Below are 24,539 nucleotides of genomic sequence, written 5' to 3'. Positions count from 1 at the left end.
AGTGTAACCACGATGGAGCAGAAGTCGACCCTTGCCGGCACGGATGAAACGGGCTAAAGAAAACAAACTTCCGTTAGTAAAAAAGCGAAGTACCTTAACAAATGATCATTCTTAAGCCATCCTGCGTAAAACATTCGTCCATAAGAACATCTGGACATTGACATGTCTTAGGTAGAAAAGCTTTTAAACTAGTCATGCAATCATGTTTACACCTAAGCATTGTAATCATTTGTATCACAGATTGTTTATTATTAAGAAGTAATATGGTTTACTCTTAACGATAAACAAACTAAAGCGAATTACATAATTAAGGGTGATGTGGAAATAACAAGTATTTCCAGTAGGTTCTAGACAACCCAATAAAACAAACTACCACTCTATACATACACATTATTTAATCATTTATAAATAAAAAAAAACGTTTGTTTAATATATTTATTTAGTAATCAACAGTAAGTTACGATACATACACAACGCTGGATGCGTAGGTAAATAATTCTCTTGGAGAAACAATAGTTTTATGAGCATATTTGGCACATGACTTTGGCAATAGGTGACTATGAGCAAACTTCATATAAAATTAATTAAAACAATCACGAATGAAGTAAAACCCAGGAAGACTAGATCTTACAACTAATTCCTACATTCTTAACCTAACTTTTGTATTCTATGAGGTAATTAATACATCAAATTAAGTTTTCTATTTACAACAATAAACTCAACATAAACAGATGCGTAATAGTTAGCGAAGGTGTACGAGCTTACCATCACGTTAGTAAGACGTACAAACACGTAGACAAAAATATACTCCTAAGTTCACTTTCATTATTGGAATGACTGGAATATTTTGAATTATAACTAACAAGTTGCAATTGAGCAAGTTATGTAGCTACGTGTACTTGCATGGAGCATACAAGTTACTTCGGAAAAGTCAATTTGCTCTGATTGTGTAGCAAGTCAGAACACTTTGTTACTTTATCGATATGGGGCTATGTTTAACCATTTTCTACTTAATTTTATTAATAACGTACAACCCAGGCGTTGGGATCAAATTTATCAAAATCGAGATTTGGGAGGCGAGGAACAAGTAAAGGGGTAGGGGGGGAAATAGAAGCAGAGGCGGCGACGGTGGTGGGCTTTATGTTGGGCGGGCGCCTGCCGCACCGGCCGACGTGGTTGTGCTCGCCGACCAGCTTGTGCAGCGTGCCCTTCTGCGTGTAGGCCTTGCAGCCGCAGCCGCCCATAGTGCAGCGCCAGCGCACCACCCCCGAGCGCATCGTGTGCGCCGCGTAAAAGCTGCGCCCGCGCACCCACAGCCGCGGCCGCCCGCCGGGCCCCACGCATAAACGCACGTACTTGTTTTCTAATAAAACAACACATTATAATACAGTCGAATAAGAAATGTTTACACACAAGATGAGAACTGTTGGCAACATGCAGCAAGCTTAGTTACTTAGTCACAACCGCAAGCAGCATAATAAATAACACAACGCAGGCCGTAGTAAAATATAGAAATTTGTATGTATCATTTATAGTATATTCACTTTAAAACATTAAAATAAAAAATTATTTCCTATCTTTAAATTATATACAAATAAAATAATAATTGGTTCACCACTAGCTAGGGTAAAACATCACAACTACAGGGGATAAGCTCGCACTTAATAAAATTAATTTGATAATTATTAAAAACTAAAAATTTAGATTTAATTATAACTATTTGAGTTATTGCTAACTGTTACAGAAATGAATTACTTAACATAATGCTATGTCAATGTTACACTATTAAACATTATTGAGATCATACTTTACTCTGACTAGAATTTTTAAGTATTACAAACGAAATAAGACAACAACAATCGGCCATCCCCGCACATTGTACAATACAGTCTAATTATTTACTATCAGTCCCGCGTCATTCCGCCCTCATGCCCTCATTATTTGCAACATGCCCTGGCGTACTAAAACAAGGCTGGAGTTTACATTGAACACCGTGTAAAATGCAACTCAGCTTTAATGTTAAGGTTAGTAACGGTCAAATTTAATAAATTTATTATAAGTGTAAGATAAACTATTGAATTTGACCGTAAGTTAATAACAGACACCAATTAATTAACATAGTTGAGTATATCTACAGCTGTGTTATATTAGATAGCGGAAGAGGGTGTTACTCGTCTAGCAGAGCCTTGGCCTGTGCGGCGAGGTTGGCGTTAGTGAAGCCGCGCGAGGCGGAGAGCGCCCCGTGCGCCGGCGGCTCGTGCGAGTGCACGTTGCTCAGCGCGAATATCCTGTCGTGTATGGTGTGCGCGTACGCGCGACACGTGCGGCGCGTGCACCGCCATCGCACCTTGCTCTTCTCTGGGAAAACTTTTTCTGCGTAAAATGAGAAACCCCCGAGCCGCATATGTCGCCGCCCGCGGTTAGATATGACGAATTCAACTGCAAAATACCATCACCATGACTATCCGAAACCACATTTTACCGAACGTTAGACGAATGGTTACCAAGGTATTTAGTACATAAAACTACCAGTATGAACTATTGTCTATCCTAATTCCTAGAGAATCACGAAGGTCTACAGCGCCACGGGACTAGCACGCTCTTGGTAGGATCGATTGAGTCAGTCATGCCAAGAAACTACATTCGGATCCAATCGAAACCTTCGCAAAATTGTTACAGATTTAACATTGTAAGATCCAATAGATAAGGTAATTTGAAAAGAGCAACTATCTCTTCAATATTTCTGAGTGGAATTCCAGGAAGTACAATAAATTCTAAACAAAATGTTATTACATTTTTTATGAATAATATTGGATCGTAAGAAAAAATACAGTTTCGAAGACATTCACAAGATTTCAACAAACATGTCTAAATGTAAATCTAACAGGTACTAATTATTGGTAGCAATAGTTTCAATTAGACTTTCGATGCGCGCATGTTCGTCGACGACAGGTGCGTGCAGTGCGTGCGTGTGCGTGCCGGCGCGCGCCAGGAGCCTGCCGTCGTTGGTGAGAGCTCTCGCGGGGCAGCCCTGCGCGCGGCTGCGGCACGACCAGTAGACGCGCGGGCCGCGGCGTTTTCGCGCCACGTATCCGAACCCATCCACCAGCAGCGAGGGTGCTCCGCGCCGGGTCACTGTGTAGCACACCTCGGCAGGCCCTGTCGCAAGACAACATGCCAGAACCAATAGCCTTCGACACTCAAATAATTCGATAGAAGGGACTTCTTTTATTCCAATCTCAATTGCAACATATTTAATTTTTTAGAACACTATTATAGTAAAGGCTTCTTAACAACAGTAGCTTCTGTCTACCAATAAATGTAAGGAAACCCCAACACAGAAATTTGAAATGTTTATTAAAACCTTACACTAACCCTCTTACATTATTTGATCACAATGTTCAGACAAAACTAGAGAAATTGATATTATCGGTTAGGAGACGATTTCATCAATGTAACCTAGAATCACAATCATCCATGCATTCAAATCTAACTAAGTAATGCTAATACTAAAATTATATGCTTACAACTATAATTAAATGATGTAAGGTACATCTCGTATTTTTATGTGGCAGCATGTCGACTACAGTCTCTACTGTACCAAATAGACATTTATTACACTTAGTAAAACAGTGACATGATCTAACCACAAGATATTGCTGTACTTCACGAAATTTAATATAAACTTTATTTCATAAATTAATAAATCCAGCAGAGACGCTGTTCTACTATGTATTGTATCTAGTGATATTTTGCCACATTTCAATCAGAACACATAACTGTCCTTAGTACTGACACACAATGAAGACAGTAAGTAATCTTCACAAAGTATTTTAGTCACACAGAATATACAATTTTATTGATTTGTCAAGCCTTAGATTACATTACATCATTTTGCATACTTATAATATGGCAATAATGTCAAATAAGGAACACACAAACAAAAATCATGGAACTTAATGCTTATCTTTACAAATTTAAGTCCATCAAACGGTGGGACAGGTAACTACTTCACCTTGTTCATATTTCCTTGCAATTTTTGACATGTGATTATCTACATGGTTATGTACTGGATTAGTTATTCTTAACACATTATTTTTGGAAGTTATTCTGGCCCGACATCGCCTCCCGTAGTCCATACACCTCCAAAATGTCCGTCCACTACGCACACTGTCCGTAACAAATATATAAGGTTCATAAATTAACTGTAAATGACCACTTTTTGTCTGAATAAAATGAAGATCACTCTTGTTGCTGTTTAAAGCCCCCATAACTGAAAAGTAATTATTTTTTAGTACATGAATACAACAAATGTGGATTTATACATTTATTGAGGTAGGAAATGGAGGGATAATAAAACTTTACAGTTTATTTAAGTTATAATATTTTAATATAAAACATTATCATGTGCTTATATAAAAATAGCTCCATTTCGCCTAGCAGAAAATACACATAGTAAAATTATTTCATGGCTTGATTGGTGAGGGTAGATACTTTGTGTATTGAGATTCGGTGGTGGGTGTCTAGGTGCAGGTATTAAAACACCTTATTGGGTTTAAATACACTCACAAACCACATCAAAATCACTGTTATATTATAATATAATGACTAATTTCTAGTAGTACAGACAACAGTAACAAATATCACATTATTAATAAAAACACTTATAGACAACATACATATTAAACACACTTTTTTTTTAAATAATTATTTGTACATTACCAGAATTAATATAAACTTTGAGTCAGATTGTATACAGCTATCAGTACACATGGCACAAAACTATGTTAACTGTTAGTCACTACAATACTGGGTTTTACACCATCAAATTAGTTTAGACATTAAGCAGAAGCACTAGATGAACACTGTTGTCAAATCATCAAAACTTGATTATTGAGCCAATTCACACCATCAGCGCAGAACACTCAGTTTTAATTGGTCTTAAATAATCATTACATGTGAAATGGTTCTGGGATCTAAATGATTTTTCATGTCCTGGCGTAAATGGATGTGGAAAAAAACGAACCGATAATCAGAAGCAGAATTGTTGGGGATTAAAAAACTGCAATCAATCTAAGATAGAACACACTTTCCTCAGATCAATGAATGACCAGGAATTAATGAATAAAATAATAGTTATCATTAAACAAGTGCACCTCTTGATTTGGTTAACCAGATAGATATTAACTTTCACGACTTCTGAGGTCGCTTAAAACTAAAATTTAATTAATATATCCAAACATTGAATGTTACTTGTAGGTTATGTTTACAAGCTGCCAAATAATTCATGGAAAATATGAAATTTTGATTGAACCGTCAAAAATAAACTAAAGCGAAACTGATACGATGCTTTATCACAGTCATAGTTTATTTTCTAAGCTTTTTATTAGGAACGTAAAACCTGGTTCCCTACCTGACAACCTGCATTCAGTTTGCATGTCGTGTTACTTTCGCTGGCATTCACTAATTGGAATAAAAAATAATACATACCACATCATTTTTTTGCACTTAAATCACATTTTAACTCATTTACATGCACTAAAATATCACTTTTATAGAATGAAACATTCAGTAACATCTTATAAACATCTTATATTTCGAGGGTAAAATGTCTTTTCACAACACATAATTGTAATCCAAAAACTTTACACTGCAGTCCACCGATAATCTCGTGGTAATTTTACACCTATTTAGTTAACAAATAACAACAAAAATGTATTATTTCCCAAAATAGTAAACAATCATCGAGTGACACAATTGCAACCATAGACTCCACGGCGTTATGACGGACAACCACAAATAACGGAATTCCGTTCCGTGTTACGCAAGGTAATGAATAAAATGTCTGTGATAAGTTAACTGTTCACTCTTTTAATTTATTAACAAATAAAAATATTGAAGTAAAAACGTTAACCAGTATCAATAGCCATTTTCTTTTCACCAAATATTAAAACGAAGAAATGCATAATAGTTTCAAACACAGTCCTTCTTTAGTACAAAAAATATCTGATTTAAATCCTTTTGGATTAACAAACTAATTGAATAAAGTAAAAAAATAAACAAACAGCAAAAATAATGGATATATTGAGTAACTTGGAGTGTTTTCGAAATAGCTATTCGAAAACTTGGTTTTTATCAAAGAATTTATTTTAGAGAGAACTTATTACAAAAAAATACCTTCATTACGAAAAACATATTTTATTGCAAGGAATTGTTAGGATATGTAATATAATATATACCTACGTATTCTCATAAACTCTATGATTACCAGCCCCGTTCTACGCAATAGTGCTGCCGCTTTATTACCGGGGAAGCTTTGCTTTGTTGCTTAAGTCTTTATTTTTTAAACGAAATGGAAATAATGTGCCGTTTGGTAGGATATTCTACTTCTTTCGGTACTTACTAGATACTAGCACGATAAGATGATTCCCATAATTTTAATCGCCGTCACCGATACTCATTCGCGGTAACCGAGTGGTCCTGCCGCGGCTGCCGCCCGGTTTCGCTGCTGCATAGTATCATTACCAATACTGTTAACTCTGTATGTTACTTCCGTTATACTTTCATGGCAAAAGAGCTCTACAGATCTTTATAAAATGATGTATGGAAAGCATGAGATTTTAGCATGAGCAACTTTTCACGTGGGCAAAAGCTTACACACGGCAACTGGCGACTGATTGTGCTATGGCAGCACTGCCGCCAACAGTGGATTTCGGAGTTATATCATAATTGAAACGGCTTATAAAGTTTAATTCGTTATGTTAGCTCAAGGTATAGCGCAGTGATGTATATTTTGTCTGAAATAACAGATAATTGAATGATAGAGAAGGTACTAAAGTAACGAACTCCATTAGCAAGCTCTAATTATACTTAAATTTCGTAAAAAGAAATTGATTAGATAACGAAATAAAACAGCAATCAGTCGGGAATAAGTATATTAGAGGCCAATAATGTTACATAGTGTCAAGTTCCGTGTCTTAAACTACTCCTGGTGCCATCTTGTGATAACAATCGGAAGACAACCAGACAATAATAGTTTTGCGTTCAGACTACATATTATTATTATTTAAAAAAAATCCTTGTTTACATCTTACTCATTATCATTAAAATTCCCTTAACTACGAACGACAATAATTATGGTATTTGTTAGTAATTTTGTTTTTTACTTTGTCTCAAAGAACATAGAAGGGAATTAAAAATTTATTATTTACAAAACAATGACTGAAAAATACTCGGCGTACCTACTTGGTTACTTAGATAAATATTATGTTGCATGTATGTTTACATACAATTAGTAAGTACATATCACACAAACAACGCCATCTATCCATGAATAGAAAGTAATTTTATTCTACACTACCTACTTTGCCTGAAAACTTTGATTATTTTAACTCTTCGGGTAAATACAAATGGATCTGTGTTCATATATTTATTTATGTCTATGGAAAAATGTTTTCCAGTCAATTGTTGTCGTTTTTTGCTTCCCATTTACGGGCGAGATACACCTTGTAGTGACATCTCGTGGCTACATTAGAACACTTACATTCTACAGTGTTGACTACTGTAACTTAATAATTTTTTAAGTTAGCCCTTTATTACACCTATGTATGAAGTAATTTTGAGTTTACTTGTTTTGTTCTGTTATACGAATTATTGAGTTTTGGACTTTCACAGTAATCTTTTAAAAAAAAATTACTAGCACATTAGCTTATTCCTTGTTCTAACTAAACAGATCAACCGAAAGTCCGAAAAAAAATATATGTTATTATCTTGAGGCTACATAGGTTGCTTCACACTTACCTAATTATCAACATACAAGCTGGGCTGAATTACTGCGGCGTCTTACATTGCATCTCTCATTACCACCTAGAAAACGTTGCACTAGCGTTGTGTTCAGTAACGCCCTAAGATCGCTTCTCATGATAATGCTAGTGACCTCGACATTACAGACAGACAGAGCAGCGCGTCCACCGGGAGAGCAACTTAAGATGCATAGCGTGGATAGTTTATGCAAATTAGCAATATCTCTGATCGTGGAAGCTGGCTATGGGCGTAACTGATTATCACTGGTAGCCTCGATACATTTTGTGAGCAAAACACAGTCAGTTCTATATATAACTTCAGAGGGCAGCCGTCAGCGCAGAACTGTTTCAGCACGTCGTTCAATGAGGATGTCAAGTGCTCGTGTGAAACCACAGTGCGGACTGCAATGTGCCCGTATCAAGGCACTCGCTCACGAGACAACCTCTCGCATGACCAGAGTAAAGCCGACCGTCCACCGCCAGCTAAACAAAATTAGTTTACCTCAGCTCGCATAGTTGCGCCAGTTTTTCATACATGTGCGTCCACTGCAATATATGCCAGCTAAGCTACGTGAAATGCGAGCTAACCTAAACTTAGTCTAGCTGGCGGTGGGCGCTCGCCTTAAGGATTACTAGGGCGAGAGCTGTTTTGCTACCCGTCAAAAGTCTTGCAAGTAGTGCACTAGGTACCTATTGCGTTTAAGGACCACGTTGTCAAAACCATATTACCTCCTGCCTACTTGCAAGGCGTATTTTCACACTGCCCCGCATCATGCTGCATATTGCGTGTCGACGCACCTATGCTCGTTCCTGCGGGAGTGCAGATCCTCATCATCGTGCGGGTTTTTTTGCGCACTCACGCACGTAGGTGCGTTTTCTGTGTGTTAAGACTGTGCGTGTTTTCCATACTAAAGGAGATACAAACAACGGAAGAACACTCGTCCTAGTTACGCTGCATCATGCGGGGCAGTGTGAGAATCGCCTAAGAGGTTAGAGTAGACCCTCTTGAGCTATTCAGACATCGTTGCTTAAAATAATATAGGTAAGCCCCTATATTCAGTTTTCGATAACGGCGACCCTTAGCAATTCACATCCTAGCGCGAGCCTTGATCGGACTGGCTAGACCGGAAGGTATGCCGGCCGGTATTTACCAGCCAATAGATAGGCAGGTAGGTAAGTAGGTACGCAACTTCTAGTAAGAAGGTACGAACCTACCTACCTATCGATCGATCATACACCGCCAGCCCATCTCGTTGCATAATATTTATGAAACGAGATGAGCTGGCGAAAGAAATTATTTCTCTGGTATCATACCATAAAGGGTAAGTACCTATGAATCCTGCTGAGAATTGTTGAGCTAGACAAGATGGCGATAGCTATCAACATACCAGTACGAACGCCACGAAGGCCATTTTAGCTTTAGGGCTCCCCGCACCCGGGCTACCGGTCACAACTACAAAACGCCGCTACTGCCATGTTGCCTGCACTTTTGAAGCAGGGTGTGGCGACCACTAGCCTTATGCAGGGTCCGTTTTGTAGGTGGCCGAAAGCCCGTGTGCGACGAATTTTAGCCGTTTGGGAAATACCAACTTCATTTGAACGTTTATGTTACCAATACATTACATTACCTATACCACATACCAGAAAATCGTTCAAATGCGTAGGCATTCCACGTTTAGTAACCAAGTTTTCACTTCGACGTATACTTACCACATTAAGGCAAAATTAGTCTCATACCAACGACTTAACATGCCATACACAGCATAGGCTTACCTATATAACGTTACCTTTAAATGGTTTACCTCATTCCATTAACTGCAAGTTTACCCAATACCAACAATACCGTAGATTATTTTTCATCAGATTACCACACCTCCAATTGCTTTTACCTGTTACCTCATACCTGCGAACAAGTTACCAGTACCTCCAGTTACCTCCTGAAACACTTGTTTACCTCAAAACCATACCAGTACCACCTTACCACTTGCAACGTTACCTTTATTACCATACCATAAAACCATGATTACCTCCAAGACCAGCTGTTGTATAGCGCAGTCTTGTACAATACCATTACTACAAATATAACTAACCAGTAAATACATTCTAGACTACTTAAAGTAACTTACAAATTTCATTCTACAACTAAGGACTTTCGTGATCAATATAAAATTAAGTTAACTCTGTTAAGTAATGAAACTTGATCACAAAAATCAGAAAATCAATGGTCGAGACAATTCGTTGAAGTGAGGCTTCAACAAACTATCTGAACAACAGGAAGTTGTAAACCTACCTTGAGCATCTCCAACAGCTCCACCTTCACCGCCGCCAGTTATATTGCCATCACCTGTCGTAGAGCCATCAAAGCCTGAAAAAAAAAAATTGTTAACATACACCTCGGAAGACAACGTAGTTGCAGCGAAGTATAGAAAATCTAATTACCAGTCATTTCCATATTAGAGTCATCTTCGCCGAAATTAGTTTCCTCATTATTAGCGCCATCATCATCGTCATCCCACATACTTTCATTAACAAATTCTGGTTCCATTTTGGGTGCTACAGCGTTATTTTCGTCTTCGTCTGGTATGGTCACAAATTCTTCTTTAGCCGATCCTGATGGTCCAGCTTCTAATGGGTCCACACATTTTCTCTTCGCAGGTCCACTTTGTGAAGATGACGAATTATTAGATGCTATTGATGGCCTATTTGGTCGCTTAACTGCTACTGGAGTTGAGGAGGGCTTAGAATCTAAATCAGTCTCTAACTTAGTCATTACAGATTGCCTTTGTTGTGACGACCTCGGGCCTGGCCTGGAGGTCGGCTTTGGTTTGGATGGCGTGGAACTTTCTTCATTTTGATTTCCGGTTAGACCTTTCACTTGAAGTTGTTCCGCGGTACTAATAAACGACGCTAATTCCTCTTGTTTAACATTAACTTCACCTTGGTACATAAACTGTAATAAGTCTCTTAACGCAGAATGACTAACATCTTTTAAAAATACTGAAACAAGAAATGGCAAGGTTAAAACACTGTAAATACGAATGAATACACAAATATGTAAACTACTAAAATTGTTTGTATCTTACCTATGGGGTGAGGATTTGGGTTCGATTTGAACATTTCTTGAAAATAGGGAGAACATACTGATAAAACTAATTTGTGTGCCTGTAGTAATCGGCCATCGGCAGCCAGTGTTACGTCTACTAAATCTCCACGCGACAGCAGACCGTGAAAGCCTGCTGACATATTTGCGTGGAAATTGTTCCAGCATAGTGAAAATTGTTCGTCCGACGCCATGATGGCGGCGACCCTGATTGGAACCTGCAACAAGAACAGTTGGTTAATACAACTCCAGATAGTAAAAAAAATCACCAAACGTAACGTAGAACTTCACTGATATTTACCTATCCTAAGCTTTGTACTTTATAATTCCGATTGTAGAAACATTTGCAAAAATAAATAAAACAATGTTTCTAATGAAGCACTGCACACTCTACCATCCCACGTCCTCCCAGTTTGAGCGCCGTTCACGATATGATGACGCAAACGCGACGTATACTGTGTCGTCACAAGAGGACCATTTGCACGAAGAATTGCACGAAATGTAGTTTAAGGGCAAAATGGCTCAAAACTTAACTTGAATTATTTTAAACTGCACAAAATACAATCGTGTTTATATTTGCACATTGATTGATTTCAAAAATTGTATGCTTAATTGTCTACAATTTGTTTTACATGTGAATAACCGAACGGTTGTTTTAGTTTGGTGGAGTAGCTTGACAGTCGAATGTGGAACAGCACTGCCACGTCCTTCAGTTTCACTCGGGATTATTTACCACTACTATTATTAATTCATGTAATGAATTTATAATTATTTAACATGTTTTTAATAAATTTGTTATGTTAAATTATATTTATTTTAAAAAAAAGTATTAGTATGTTAATAGAGGCAGAATGTCATTATTTCATTAGTCTATTATGTTCGGTCGAGAAAAATGTGACTGGGCGAGAATTTTGAAAAGAGAAGAAGAAGAAGGGCATTCTGTTCGGACATCTCGTCGAATGAAATAAAAAGTTGGAATTTACGAGTGTGAATAATATAACTGTTATTTCAAGTAAGCAGTTTTAATAATTTCCCGAATACTAACACGAATTGAGAGAGAGTTCATTACATTCATCATAGAAATAAATAGTGCAACTTGTATCTCATACAACCTTAGAACATAAGTGCGATGTTCCCGTACACTTGGAGAGATAATTAAAATACTTGACGTCTTCAAACCTATTATATCTGCCAAACGGGGGGCTGTTATAACATTACGTAGATGGATATTTCCAACACAAAATCCTTATCCGTTATCTGAATCGCAACCATCGGAAAAAAAAAATTGTTTTCTTGCTAGTCCAATGATATTGGAAATTCTTCAATACGAATTCGCCGATAGATTGTTGGCATTCAGGACTGATGACTCAGGTGATTCAAGAAAGAAATCGTATTAGGGGAAAATTTCTCAGTTATACGCGACTGATATTGCGTTACAAACGCAATATCAGTCGCTAATATTTTTGATAACTAATTCTGTATCACTTGCGGAACATCAGATGCACATTATCACAAGAACGTATATACGTAAAGTAACGTTAATGGTACTTTCAGCTTATCATAATTCGGCACAATCAACTTTCACAGTTCTGAACATCGTAATATTAGCATTCTCTATTATTGGTAAAATCTATTATCTTTCTAAATCATATTTTCTCGACCTGTAAGTGGTAAATACAGTACGTTAAACTACGATTTTTTAAATTACGGTTGGTAAGGTACCTACCTACTTAAGCTTTTAATGACATAAAGTTAATCGGCGAAACGTTCAATAGCGAAGTGGCAGTAGTGAATAGTCTATTGTTGGAAAAAATAATAGTTAATACTTGGTTATTAATAGTTTCAATGATTATTCATTGATTGATCGGTTGATTGGCGAAATTTTGCATTTGGTGTTATTGCAACGGCATAATATGTTTATGGAAAGTCTTACAAGTAGCCTTAAATTCGTTCAAAGACTTTTCCAAAACTTTGTCACAATTAAACTCTGAATAATAACATGCCGCTATCAGGCTCATCGCAGCCTAGAAAGAGGTGGCAATATTTCCGTCCCTGTGGCAATCGCAACAAATCAATTTGTGTCTTACTACCAACAACATTAGGATAGCTTTTGTTTAAGAAGTAACAAGTTTTAACTTTGGTGTGTCCAGTGCTACCAGTGTAAAGAAAATCATCTCACTTTGTGCAAATGGTTGTAATAATTAATTTATTTTACATAATAGTTATATCTTAGTCCAAGTTTTAATCATTCATTTAAAAATAATTAAAAAAAATGTAGGGAAGTAGGTACCTATGTATTAGGTACCTAAGGTCATAGAATATAATAATATATATTATTGTATAATATTATAATAGCCTGCAAAATTACCAACGCACCTGGTGAATTAGAAATCGTACCTCACGAATATGTACACAAGAGCACAATTCCTTTGGGTTCAGGATTTACCTAAGCCACTGCTCAAGCGTTGGGATTGGAGACTTTGTGTGTTGGACAGTAAGCAATAAGTCGTTGAACATAATTTAATTTTGTTTCCAATAGTTCCTAATCATTATTATTTCATCATCATCATCATCATCATCAGCCTATCTCAGTCCAATGCTGGACATAGGCCTCTCCATTATTATTTACCTACAATAAACTAATTATCAGAGTAAACTACAAAAATAACTGCTCAAAGTCAAGAGTAGGTAGGTAGCTTCACCGTGTAGATTGAGTAGGTTACAGGTATACCTATGTATTAAACAATTATGATTCTAGTCCAGTCTTTCAGTCTCACCGGATTAAGCTAAGTATAAGTAGTGTTTTAAAAGGAGCGACTGCCTATCTGACTTGCCACACCCAGTTACCTGGGCAAGACGATACCCCCTGGTTAGATTGGTTGTCAGACTTTTCAAGCTTTTGACTACCTGTAACGACTGTTAAAGTAAAGAAGTTATGTTGTGTGATAAGAGAAGTTAAGATGTAGGCGGGGCCGGGACCCACAATTTAACGTTCCTTCCAAAACACGGAGGAACTCGTTATGACGAAGATGGTCACCCATCTATGGACCAACCGTGTCAAGCGTGATCGATTCACTTGTGCGGTTATTAGCCACGAACTATAGCTAATCTTCATTATAAAATATTAGATATTTTGAACAGTTCGCACGATATCTTTACAAACATTTTTAACTTCGCCTGTTATCCTACTAATCCCTACTAATATTATAAATGCGAAAGTAACTCTGTCTGTCTGTTACGCTTTCACGTCTAAACCACTGAACTGATTTTAATGAAATTTGGTACAGAGATAGAGTTGACCTTGAGAAAGAACAGGATAGTTTTTATCCCGGACTTTTGAAGAGTTCTCTTGAAAACGCGATATAACCGACATCGGCGCGGGCGAAGCCGCGGGCGAAAAGCTGGTTCTAAAATATATATAAGTAAGCTATATTATTGTTTCAATATAATCCATCCAGTGGTTTTTGCGTGAAAGAGTATCTAACAAATATCCACCCACATAATTTTTCGTGATTGAAAAATGAAATCAAAATTCTCGCTTGTGACCTTGTGCATTTGGACGAGTGCGGGGTGATATAGATGCAGTATTTATACGGGACGCATTTTGAAATAGTTATTATAGAAATCAGACATATTTTAAACAAGTAACCAATCCAAATCATTTTACTATATATTGCAAAGCAGTAGATTTTTTTCTAATGTTCTTTTATTAAAAATAAAGCAGTAAAATGGTTTTATCTCTACGAATTGGAGGTGATTTGGAGATTTTTTACTTGTTATGTGATGCCAATAGAAAAATTATGGCTTGCTTCAGTAGGATTGTTCGCGAATGTAGGTAGACGTTTTTTGGGTGAGTCCTTCGTCGTTGACGCTTGCCTCAATAATACCTAACCGATTAATTAGCAGACATTAAATCACATCTCGGATACCTTAAATTAGAGGGAAATTTAATGTCTCTTTTTATAGACCACAGGAATTGAAGTAAACCTAACTCGTGTGGAGTTTTTCTCCCCACGTAGGTATACTTTTCAGCATGGACCTACATAATTATCAAATAACTTGGAAATATTTATTGAATTTAAACAACATACACTAGGCTAGGATACCTTTATTACTGTTAGGTAGTTCCACCAGCCCCATGCCCATGCTATCAAGCGACTTCACCATTAGCTTTAAATTCTTTAAAAATAAATCATCATTCGTTTCGTTTATGATGGGAAGCGCTTTATGATAATACAGACAGGATTTCACAAAATTATCTGTCAGTGCCATAGTAGGTATTTAGCAATACAAAAAACGATAAACCTTATATATCGTGGGATGTGGGATTCCGGCGGCGAGTGGCATAGGGGTTAGTGATGAATCGGTCCTGGTTGTGTGTGGCGCTTGCGTTGGTCACCGTGTGTGCGCCGGCGCAGGCTGTGGTCGGTGGCGCCCCGGCTTCGCCTCCCGAACCTGACGCCGCGGTTGTCTTTACCCAAAGATTTGGGTTCAGTTCTCGGATCGAAGGTCATAAAGATGATAAACTTGGGTATTACAGCTTCTTTGGCATACGGTAAGTTTTGTATGCTATTTGAATTGCTTAATATTATTATCAAAGTGTTGTAGACAGTTGTAGTTTATCTATTTACCCTAAAAAACTTATTTGTGTTTAGACTTCTGATTTAACTGAAATTCCTTAGATGATAACCTACACATGTGCCTTAGATAGATAGATACCCTTTATTGTACACCATAAGGAAAAACAATACAAACAAATATGATGCGTACAAAAGGCGGTCTTGTGCCTTAATTACCGATTACACCAAAAGCCTTCACAAATACATTTTCAGTTTAGATTCGATGATAGATAATAGCAGGAGAAGTGGTACACTACACTAACGTGGTGATATATTTTTCTTTTATATAAATTAAATCAGATTTATTATGATTGGAGAAAGATTTTCAAATTGCAGGGATTGATACCAAATTTTAAGTGTGTGGCGTTAGCACTGTTGATTTATTCAGTGAATATATTGGCTGTCCCATTGCTGATTGAAGACAATCTCCTAACCCTATTATTCTTAGAAAATGATCTAAGTTAAGTTAAGCCTGACCACCAAATTGTTAATTTTAAATTATAAGTATCTAATAATATCACAAGGCCAGCAGAATTCAGATTGAACAGTTGACGGATGCCGATAACAGTTTCCGTTTTTTATGCTACCGACAGATTATCCTGTGGGACAACACCACCAATGTTGAACAACACCTACTATTTAAAAATAAATTACGAATGCTCAAACACGAACGAATATGATGGTTACAAATAAAGTTAACCTTTCCATTTAGATATGCAGAACCACCGCTGGGACCTCAAAGGTTCCAACGGCCAGTCCGTCGGTACCTGGCTGGAGAGATGATGGCCACAAACCAATGCCCCCCATGCCCTCAACCTGATCCCTACCAGCCGAGGAGAATCATCGGCCATGAAGACTGCCTCTGTCTTAACGTGTATGCACCTAAAATGCCCGCCACGGAACAGGGTAAGCTAGGGCCTTGGCCTTGAAGACACAGATCGTCATTTCTACAAGTGCTCATTGATTAAATATTTTACAGGTAGTCCCGTAGTTTTCTTTATTCATGGTGGAAACTACAGAACAGGATCCACTGGACCTTACGGAGTAAGAATTAATATACTATACAATATTTCGGTCAGAGCGGCCTCTTTTCCATAACTGCAATTAAATTATTATATGAGGTGTCGGCATCGGGTCTCTGAAAAATCGTTTTTTTAATCACTTTGCAGGGACAACATTTAGCTCAAAAGGACACGATTTTGGTGACTGCACAGTATCGTTTAGGATCACTCGGTTACCTCAGCACAGGTCAAAGGGACGCAGGAGGGAATCTCGGACTTTTCGATTTACATACAGCTATGGTTTGGGTAAGATATACCAAAAATCCCTTGTAACGGAATGTAATTTGTTGTTGTTTGTTTTAATAATTTTCACATTACCATTCAGATTCAAGATTACATTCAGTTTTTTGGAGGCGATCCCAAAAGAGTGGTTGTAATGGGCCAAGGTTCAGGTGGCAGCGCAGCGTCACTCATGGCTATGTCTCCTGAAGGCCGCAGCGCGTCTGGCGTGGCCGCGCTGTCTGGCACCCCACTGTCACCGGGTGCCGTCAGGCCCGACCCTGCGAAACATGCTGAAGCTCTTGCTGAGCGAACAGGGTGCCCTAAGGCCCCGGCTGAGAGCCTCCTCATATGCCTAAGAAAACTTCCTGTCGAAGAACTAGTACAAGTACGAAAATTTTCACTCGTTAGAATATTTAAAAAAATACACCTATTTGATCACAAACCGTTATTTTTATGACAGGCAGACGAAGATCTCAATATGGATATGGTTGATACTCAAAGATTTTTGGAAGAGATCTCCGGCCGCTCAGGTACGATCAAAATACTTTTCGATAAACCATTTTTTTTGACAATCGACGCGTTCAATCGATTTTTAAGTGCGTGCAAATCTTCTAGTACTTAGGAATAGTTTTCTTGCCCAAATGTTAACTGAAAAAAGTAGCACAAAAGTAAATTCTTAAATATTTGACTAGGGGCTGGTGCTAGAGTGGAAGGTAAGGATGATCTGCGTGGTCTTCCACCCCTCGTGGCCGAAGCTCCGGCGGAGTCACTGAATAAGGAGCAGAAACGAGTACCGTTCCTCACTGGGGTCACCAAAGCTGAGACTTCCAGAGCAGTTTTTGGTAAGAATTATTGGATTGGTAGGGATGATCGATGACTAATATGATTTAAAAGATATTACTAGGTACATTGTTTGTAAGCAATTTGCAATTTGCAGGGAAATTCAACAAGTTCCTGACGAACCAATTACAGACAGTCACGGATTTCTTGAAGAAAGACGTCATCGGTGGTCTTCAGAACGTGGTGTCAGGCGTAGAGGGCCTGATCCCGCTGGCCTCCACCGTCACAGCCGCTCTGCCTGTGGCTGACTACTACCAGGGGCTTTTCGACCAAGCCGGTAACATCGTTGACGGGCTCGCTGAGATCGCGGAGGCTACAGGTCTATTTTATTCTATTCGTACTCTACTACACTCTTGTTTTTGTTTAAAACGCTTTACGCAAAAAAAGTACTGTACGTTCGGTTCTGTACGCTGCTGGCGGTTTTACCTGTTTTGAACACAATACTGACAATAATAAATTTCAAATCTGCTTTTTGTACTACTTGGGCAGGTAAGGTATGAATTGTATGAAACGAATGTTAGCTTATCAGCACGGTTATTTATGCGGTCTCTGGAATTATTAACAAAATATCATGGCCTGTGCGAATCCGTAATAACAAGCAACTAAAAAAATGTTATGGGAAATGTTGCTACAGAATTATTTGTTAGGTACTTGTTTTTGACAACAAAGAACACTTCGTTTTTATGCTTAGGAATGCACTAATAATGAATAAAGGCATATTTATTATTTCTGTTACTGATTTTACATAGAATTGTTGTGAATATTATAGGCACAGAGTTATTAGGTACGTATTACGTCTTATCAGTACCTACATATTGTTAGTGCAATTATGTGTAAGCTATGTAGTTTAATGACATTTGCTTTAATCTAGAATCATCGGCATTCAATCAATAACCACCCATATTTTTAAGCGTAGATAGGGAATGTTATCTGGAATCGACCCCCTACGTATTCTCATCTCCAAATGAAGGGTTGAAGTTGAACTCTCATTGTCGGTCCCTTCTTTACCCTTTGTGCTCGTAACATGTAGATATTTTACTTTTGATTTTAATACTGTAGTAACCCACTTCATATAGTAGACGGATAGTCTGCCATCTACTATATGAAGTGGGTTTATAGTTGAAATACGTAGAATTTTAGTCTAAAGATAATTGGTTAGCTGTAATAGCTCAAGTAAGTTGTTTCATTGTTTGTGTTTTTTCAGGCGATGCTTTATTCAACTTCCCAGCTTACCAAAGCGTTGAAAAGTGGAGTTCAGGAGGAGAAGCCTACCTCTACAGTTTTGAACACATCGGTAACCTCTCTAAAGGGTGGAATTTCTTACCTGGAGTCGCTCTGGCTGGTAAGTTTCTTCTATAGAAGATAATATAAAAAGTGCCCAATAGTATTTTGAAGGAAAAAATATCATGCTTAAAGAACTTAAAGGAAAGGAATATTAAAATCTGGACTTAACGTACAGATAGAGACAATGAACTTAGGTGTGTATAGCGATTACCTAGAACTACAAATTTACCTTTTCTAGACATCTCGGCCAATCCAAGGAATAAGTCCTTGGATTGTCCGAGATGTCGAAAAAACGTCTGGAGGTCGTCCATTCTCGGCATTCATCCATGAGAAACTAATAAAGTAGTTTTGCTTTTATTTACTGTTGCTTGGTGCGATACTGTTGTCTTTATAATAGTACAGGTAGTAATTAAGGTGGGCAACATGGTAATAGTATTAACCTGACTACTTTTGACAGAAAGAGCTGATGACGAAACTACGCCCAAGCCTAAAAAAGCTCAGGGTCCAGCTCATGGTGATGAACTGGCTTATATATTCGAGCTTCTAGGACCTGACGGGCAACCAATGAGTGGAGATATATCTAGCACTGACGCCCGAGTACGGGACAACTTTGTAGGGCTAATATCCAAGTTTGCACACGGCTTAGATGAGGGCGCCAGAAAAAAAAACACTACCAGTCTTTTTGGTGCACTGCCATTCTCTAAGGACACGAACCAGTTTTTAAAGATTAGTGAAAAGCTCACCGTTGACAAAGATTTCAGGTGAGTTTTACGAGATTTTACAAATTTACGAGAATTGTGTTATTCTAAAATAATTTTACTGTTTCTAGTATAGCTAACAATTAACTGGCTTCTATTACAGATTTTGTCAAATCGGTCTGTGGGGGAATATGGGAGATCGACTTACAGGCGCACTATGCAAGAATCTTCTCGGCAACCTGTTGAATTTGTCAAAATTGCCCGGACAACTGCCCAATCAACTGACGCAGCAGATCCCGAATCAACTGACCCAACAATTGCCAACTCAAGGCAGTGTGCCCTTAGTACCAGGCTTGTTTGGGAAGCCAGCGACCAAAGCTCCTGCAAGGAAACCACAAAGAACGACTCAGGGGGCCTTTAAACTTCCATTTGACTTTTGATTTTCTTTGTGACGTGACGAAAAATGTACCTCATTGCTTAGTTAAGTACAGGGTTCTCAAATGCAGTGTAAAATTAAAATAATATTTCAAGATTTGGAGTTCTCGATAAGTATTGCCTGGCAGAAATAACTTGACAAATAAACATCATTTTTGTAAATAAGGTTTTATAAAAAAAAAATGTGTTTTCTTAAAACCTATATGACTCTGATTGAACTCAGACGTTAAAACGGTATTTAGACGATAAATATTACTTTCCCAATACCTACGCATGTTTTTATTCTAAACATATATAAGTGGAAAAATATTATGAGGCTAATTGCCTGTCTCGTACGATAAGGTAAAGGTTGTTTATTGTTTAAGTTTGCTAAATATATGTATAAAATCAATATAATACAAATTTGATATCTCTAGTATACCTACATAATATCTTCTATTCTACGTTATAGTATAGAAGATATTAAGCAAAATGAAAACAGTCTTGTTTTTTGACTACTCTACTACCACTATAAGTAGCTGCTCCTTTTAATTTATCCGAGACGTCTGTGTAAAAATAAATGTATTATAAGTTAAAGGCACAGCTGTTACTTAAAAACAACATCCTATAAAAATGTTTTCGAGTCCGTTATCTTGTCCATGCGGGTGCCGTTAATGACACATTGAGAACCTATATTTACCTGGAACCTCCAAAATCATTTAGTCATTGACCGGCATCAACCACAATGTGTCGCCTTTCTTTTATCCTATTGGTACTTGTATTTGCCCAACATTTGATAGACATTGAGGCTAATGTGGTTCCAAATAACGATGGAGATGAAGAATTACATGACAAAGTAGTTGAGAACATTGACGTATCTCCTGTTGTGCAACTCAATTCGGTATGGGATGAGAGAAAATGTGCTGAAATTGGAGAACCGGTAAGGATCATATCTATTTTCAGGCCTATTTATTTAGATTGAGTTCGAAGTTATGAAACCGTATTGTTTCTTTATTTTTTCAGTGTATTTACCATTCAGACTGCTGCACGCGGCTTGCTGGGCTACGCAAAAAGATGTTCACCTGAAAATCCATAGATGTCACCGAAATTCAATAGTGATAGTAGTTGCCAAACTTATTCAGTTTTACAACTATATGAAACCCTTATGTAAACCCTTTAACATAATTAACTTACTAGTCTCTAAATTAAATCTAGAAACTACTCCTATTCTCTTAAGCGTTTTGCAACCACAATAATTGGAAATTCATTGTATTGACCGCCCGTACCGAATTTCCAATTAATGGTTTACATATATTCTTAGGACAATACGAATAGTGTCATTTAATTCCTATTCCACTCATTCGTCGGCCATTGTAAATAGCGGAATTGGACCCAGTAGCGCCTTAATACAAAGTTGACCACGTTACCTTCAATATGACTTAGGTGCAGCGCAGACGGCACTTTTTGTGCGATCGAGTCTGTAATTATATAATTGCATAACTAGGTTCTATTTCACAGATTAAAAAGTGCATCACGGATAGTCTGTTGTCTGCGCTGCACCTTATGGTAAAAATATACGTTAGATACAAGCGCGAATGCTTTTTGATGAAATAAAACTTATATAAATTCATGATTGGTAAATTTAATCTAATCAAACCTTAAAAAAGGTACAATTTTTTTCCACGGTTTAGAATCTCTGACACAGAAATAATGTAGATACCTCCCACAAAAATAACAGACACGTACGAAAAACGTAAACAATGTTAACGATGTCCCGTTATCGGGCGCCATGCGGGTGCCGTTAACGCGAATGTCAGTGACCCTATATCTGTACCCGCCCCGAGCATGCCGTTAGTGTAAGCTTGCATCTGACCACAATGCGTCGCTTCTGTTCAGTTGTTATTTTCCATGTGCTTTTGCAATTCGCGATATGTAACTTTGTCACAAAGCGACTAACGAAGGACATCGCGATGCCAGGAGCCGAGCTGGGGGAGAACATCGTTGTTGTTCCGCTCGAAATTGCCAGTCATGCACAACCAAATGCTGCTACGAACGAAAAGTGCGCTAAAGTGGGCGAATTCGTAAGTATTAAAATGTTTTCCTCGATATGATCATCGTACAAAAACGTTGTTGGTATCTCAAATTCTTAATTATTGTAATACTCTGGGGCGTTCCGTGCCTTTGGTGACTTAAGAAAGTATTGAATGTCGTGATGGGAGATGCTGTATTCTCCTCAATTATCTTACGAATAGCAAAAAAACTCGCCTTTTCAAGGTAGTATTTAATAGACACGACATGCAATGCATCTTTAAGTGCTGAACGAAAATGATACACTTATTAAGGTGGTAAGTGCTAAGTTACACATTGTTTATAATACAAAGGACGCTGTTTGATTGTGAACTGATCGTTAAGTTTGGCAGCTTGCCAATTAGTGACATTTTTCTGCGGTTAATTAACTAAATAAATACGAGAATGCCTTATAACCGTAAACATGATTGATTTATTTTCCAGTGTGTCAATCATGAGGATTGCTGTTCGAACGCATGTTTGGGTTTCATGAGAAGATGCGTTTCTGGAAGAGAAGTTCTGGAAGACTTATCAATTCACCAGCTGAATTAACAATAGATATAAGTACTTAAATTTTAAAATGATGTACTATTTTAAAAGTAATGTTCATTGGTTCAGGAAAATTAAGATTAAAAGATAAATAAATTTTATTATGCCTAACTTAATATATATTGATTTATTTTCCCTAATACAAAGACAGCGTCCACTGGAGGTTTTTAAAGTCGGCATAAAAAAAATGTTGTGTGAGAAAATAACAGGTCCAATTTCGTGAGGAATCGTAACGGGAATACGAAAACTGAGGTTCTATACTGAGGTACTAGGTCACAACTTCTTCTATTCAAAAAATAAAACAAAGGGTTATTTGTTTGTCAGTTAAAGTGGACGAAAAGAATTAACTCCCATTTTTAACGCCTCCATCTGACGGCCATACTCAATACTTGTACACTAACCTCTCTCTGACTATTAACACATAATATTATGAGGGTTGATAGGGGCCGAACACAGGTTTCTGAAGGTGCTCTAACAGAGGGAGCTATATTAGCATACAATAAAAGCTGAAACAGTATCGTAGTATAACACCATTTATTAATATACTTAGTTAGTAGGAAATTTAGGCTTTTTGTTTCCTAGCCGGATGAATGGGATGATTAAGATGAGACAAGTCCGGTGGGTTAGCGTCGAAGTGTTTGATCTCTTTCATGCCGGCTGCTGAGATCTTCCATAAGTCCGGATGATTATTCTTGAAGTTATTATACCATTGGTTTATCTGTGAAAATATCAAAAAGGATAAGGAAGCTGAGATATTCATTTAATTTCAGTGAGAGTGTAAACGCAATTATGACAAAGATTTGCTCATCAAAAACTTTTGCTCTTTACTAGAACAGAACGGGATTAATTAGATTACTGTCGAATTGAATTTTCTTTTTTGTTTTTTCCAATGCAGGGGAGTTTTCGGATACTTTATATTGAGTAAAGACATACCTTAGCATATTTCGAGAAGTCCACACCAACGGCTTCTAGGGTCATGGTAGTGTTAATGAGAGGGAAATCTGCGATGGTCAACTGGTCACCGGCGGCGTAGCTGGAGCCTAGACGTGTGAGATAGGTTTCGAATACTTCTAAAGCCATGTGGACTCGCTTCAAGCCTTCTGGGGTACGCTCGTAAGCGAAGAAGATAGGGGCCATCTGGAAATATACAAAATCAATAAGTTTGTAGACGAAGACCCATGAAAAACTTGAAACCCATTATGTTAAGAATCGTAATGCACTTGGACGCAGATTCGCGGGTAATGTAACTTACCGTGTAAGGTGCTACATTAGCGTAATAAGTCGTCAAGTTAAACAGCAGACGTTGGTTAACAATGGCCCTGGAAAATTAAAAAAAAATGTGCTTGACCATAAAGTTGACTTTATTGGGGAATCCATTTCAATATTTACAAGATGCTGTGAAATAATTACCTGGCTTTCGGATCCGTGGGGTACAAAGATGACCCTGGCTTGTATTTATCGCAAATGTACTGCATAATAGCGACACTCTCGCTCAAGAAGAACCCGTCATCGTCCAATACAGGGATTTCTTTTTGGGGGTTCATCTAAAACAAGACTATTTTTATTGATATCTATTTTTTTACCGTTAATGTATTGCATGTTACGTCATGCGTAACTGTATTCATTGTGACTTAACCAAGCACGTTAAATTTTGCATTTAATGACAAAGTTGTTAAAAGTAACTTAGTAGATAAAACATTTGCTAACACATATTGTTGGATGAATCTTATCTTTGATGATAAAGAAAGACATTAAAAATTTGCGTCTCAGCCAAACTAGCACATACCGACAATCGCTTAATCTTTGTAAATACTAATTATATCTAGATTAGGTCAACATGCCCTTCTCGCAATTCCCTCAATTGGCTACAACAATAACAGTCA

At 37.6% G+C, this 24,539-nt stretch overlaps 3 protein-coding genes and 1 long non-coding RNA gene across 14 annotated transcripts in view; 2 read left to right on the top strand and 2 right to left on the bottom strand.

The window, feature by feature from the left end:
• Nucleotides 1-11,335, bottom strand: part of LOC113508048 (protein tramtrack, beta isoform-like) — a 139,256-nt gene extending 127,921 nt beyond the window's left edge. For 8 of the 9 annotated variants that reach the window (XM_026891011.1, XM_026891006.1, XM_026891010.1 and 5 more), the window contains exons 1-4: nucleotides 11,204-11,335; nucleotides 10,886-11,120; nucleotides 10,242-10,799; nucleotides 10,093-10,167 (exon numbers count right to left, since the gene is read on the bottom strand). In XM_026891011.1, the coding sequence (XP_026746812.1) occupies nucleotides 10,093-10,167; nucleotides 10,242-10,799; nucleotides 10,886-11,096 (844 nt within the window). In that variant the 5' untranslated portion in view covers nucleotides 11,097-11,120; nucleotides 11,204-11,335. Of the gene's footprint in view, nucleotides 1-421; nucleotides 1,364-10,092; nucleotides 10,168-10,241; nucleotides 10,800-10,885; nucleotides 11,121-11,203 lie in introns of those variants that run through there. The other variant, XM_026891012.1, reaches the window with a different exon arrangement.
• Nucleotides 11,243-20,329, top strand: LOC113508046 (liver carboxylesterase 4-like). Of its 3 annotated transcripts, none has more exons than XM_026891003.1 (11): nucleotides 11,243-11,403; nucleotides 16,234-16,427; nucleotides 16,501-16,565; nucleotides 16,691-16,828; nucleotides 16,908-17,189; nucleotides 17,265-17,334; nucleotides 17,497-17,646; nucleotides 17,742-17,963; nucleotides 18,849-18,986; nucleotides 19,386-19,689; nucleotides 19,790-20,329. In XM_026891003.1, the coding sequence occupies exons 1-11, from the start codon at nucleotides 11,267-11,269 to the stop codon at nucleotides 20,064-20,066; spliced, it is 1,977 nt and encodes a 658-aa protein (XP_026746804.1). In that variant the 5' UTR covers nucleotides 11,243-11,266; the 3' UTR covers nucleotides 20,067-20,329. The 3 variants fall into 3 exon arrangements, with proteins under 3 accessions (XP_026746804.1, XP_026746805.1, XP_026746803.1); XM_026891004.1 differs by lacking the exon at nucleotides 11,243-11,403 and adding an exon at nucleotides 13,268-13,396; XM_026891002.1 differs by lacking the exon at nucleotides 11,243-11,403 and adding an exon at nucleotides 14,667-15,457.
• Nucleotides 20,330-21,863: 1,534 nt separating this feature from the next.
• Nucleotides 21,864-22,730, top strand: LOC113508051. The gene is made up of 2 exons (XR_003401976.1): nucleotides 21,864-22,121; nucleotides 22,552-22,730. It is a non-coding gene; the product is annotated as an uncharacterized LOC113508051 (long non-coding RNA).
• Nucleotides 22,731-23,171: 441 nt separating this feature from the next.
• Nucleotides 23,172-24,228, bottom strand: LOC113508050 (glutathione S-transferase 1-1-like). Its single transcript, XM_026891015.1, has 4 exons — nucleotides 24,067-24,228; nucleotides 23,909-23,975; nucleotides 23,590-23,793; nucleotides 23,172-23,374 (listed from the first exon to the last, which is right to left on the bottom strand). The coding sequence occupies exons 1-4, from the start codon at nucleotides 24,198-24,200 to the stop codon at nucleotides 23,219-23,221; spliced, it is 561 nt and encodes a 186-aa protein (XP_026746816.1). The 5' UTR covers nucleotides 24,201-24,228; the 3' UTR covers nucleotides 23,172-23,218.
• Nucleotides 24,229-24,539: the final 311 nt, after the last annotated feature.

The sequence above is a fragment of the Trichoplusia ni genome, unplaced genomic scaffold (assembly GCF_003590095.1).
Source record: "Trichoplusia ni isolate ovarian cell line Hi5 unplaced genomic scaffold, tn1 tig00003702, whole genome shotgun sequence".
Taxonomy (NCBI): domain Eukaryota; kingdom Metazoa; phylum Arthropoda; class Insecta; order Lepidoptera; family Noctuidae; genus Trichoplusia; species Trichoplusia ni.
This window is presented reverse-complemented; position numbering and strand designations above follow the sequence as displayed.

Excerpts from the sequence above, each read along its gene's own strand:
- LOC113508046 (XM_026891002.1), top strand. The coding sequence starts at position 15,261 with ATGAATCGGTCCTGGTTGTGTGTGGCGCTTGCGTTGGTCACCGTGTGT. Across the intron at positions 16,428-16,500 it reads AATGCCCGCCACGGAACAGG|GTAGTCCCGTAGTTTTCTTT; the intron begins GTAAGCTAGGGC and ends AATATTTTACAG. Across the intron at positions 18,987-19,385 it reads ACCTGGAGTCGCTCTGGCTG|AAAGAGCTGATGACGAAACT; the intron begins GTAAGTTTCTTC and ends TACTTTTGACAG.
- LOC113508050 (XM_026891015.1), bottom strand. The coding sequence starts at position 24,200 with ATGAACCCCCAAAAAGAAATCCCTGTATTGGACGATGACGGGTTCTTC. Across the intron at positions 23,976-24,066 it reads CCCACGGATCCGAAAGCCAG|GGCCATTGTTAACCAACGTC; the intron begins GTAATTATTTCA and ends TTAATTTTCCAG. Across the intron at positions 23,794-23,908 it reads CTAATGTAGCACCTTACACG|ATGGCCCCTATCTTCTTCGC; the intron begins GTAAGTTACATT and ends GTATATTTCCAG.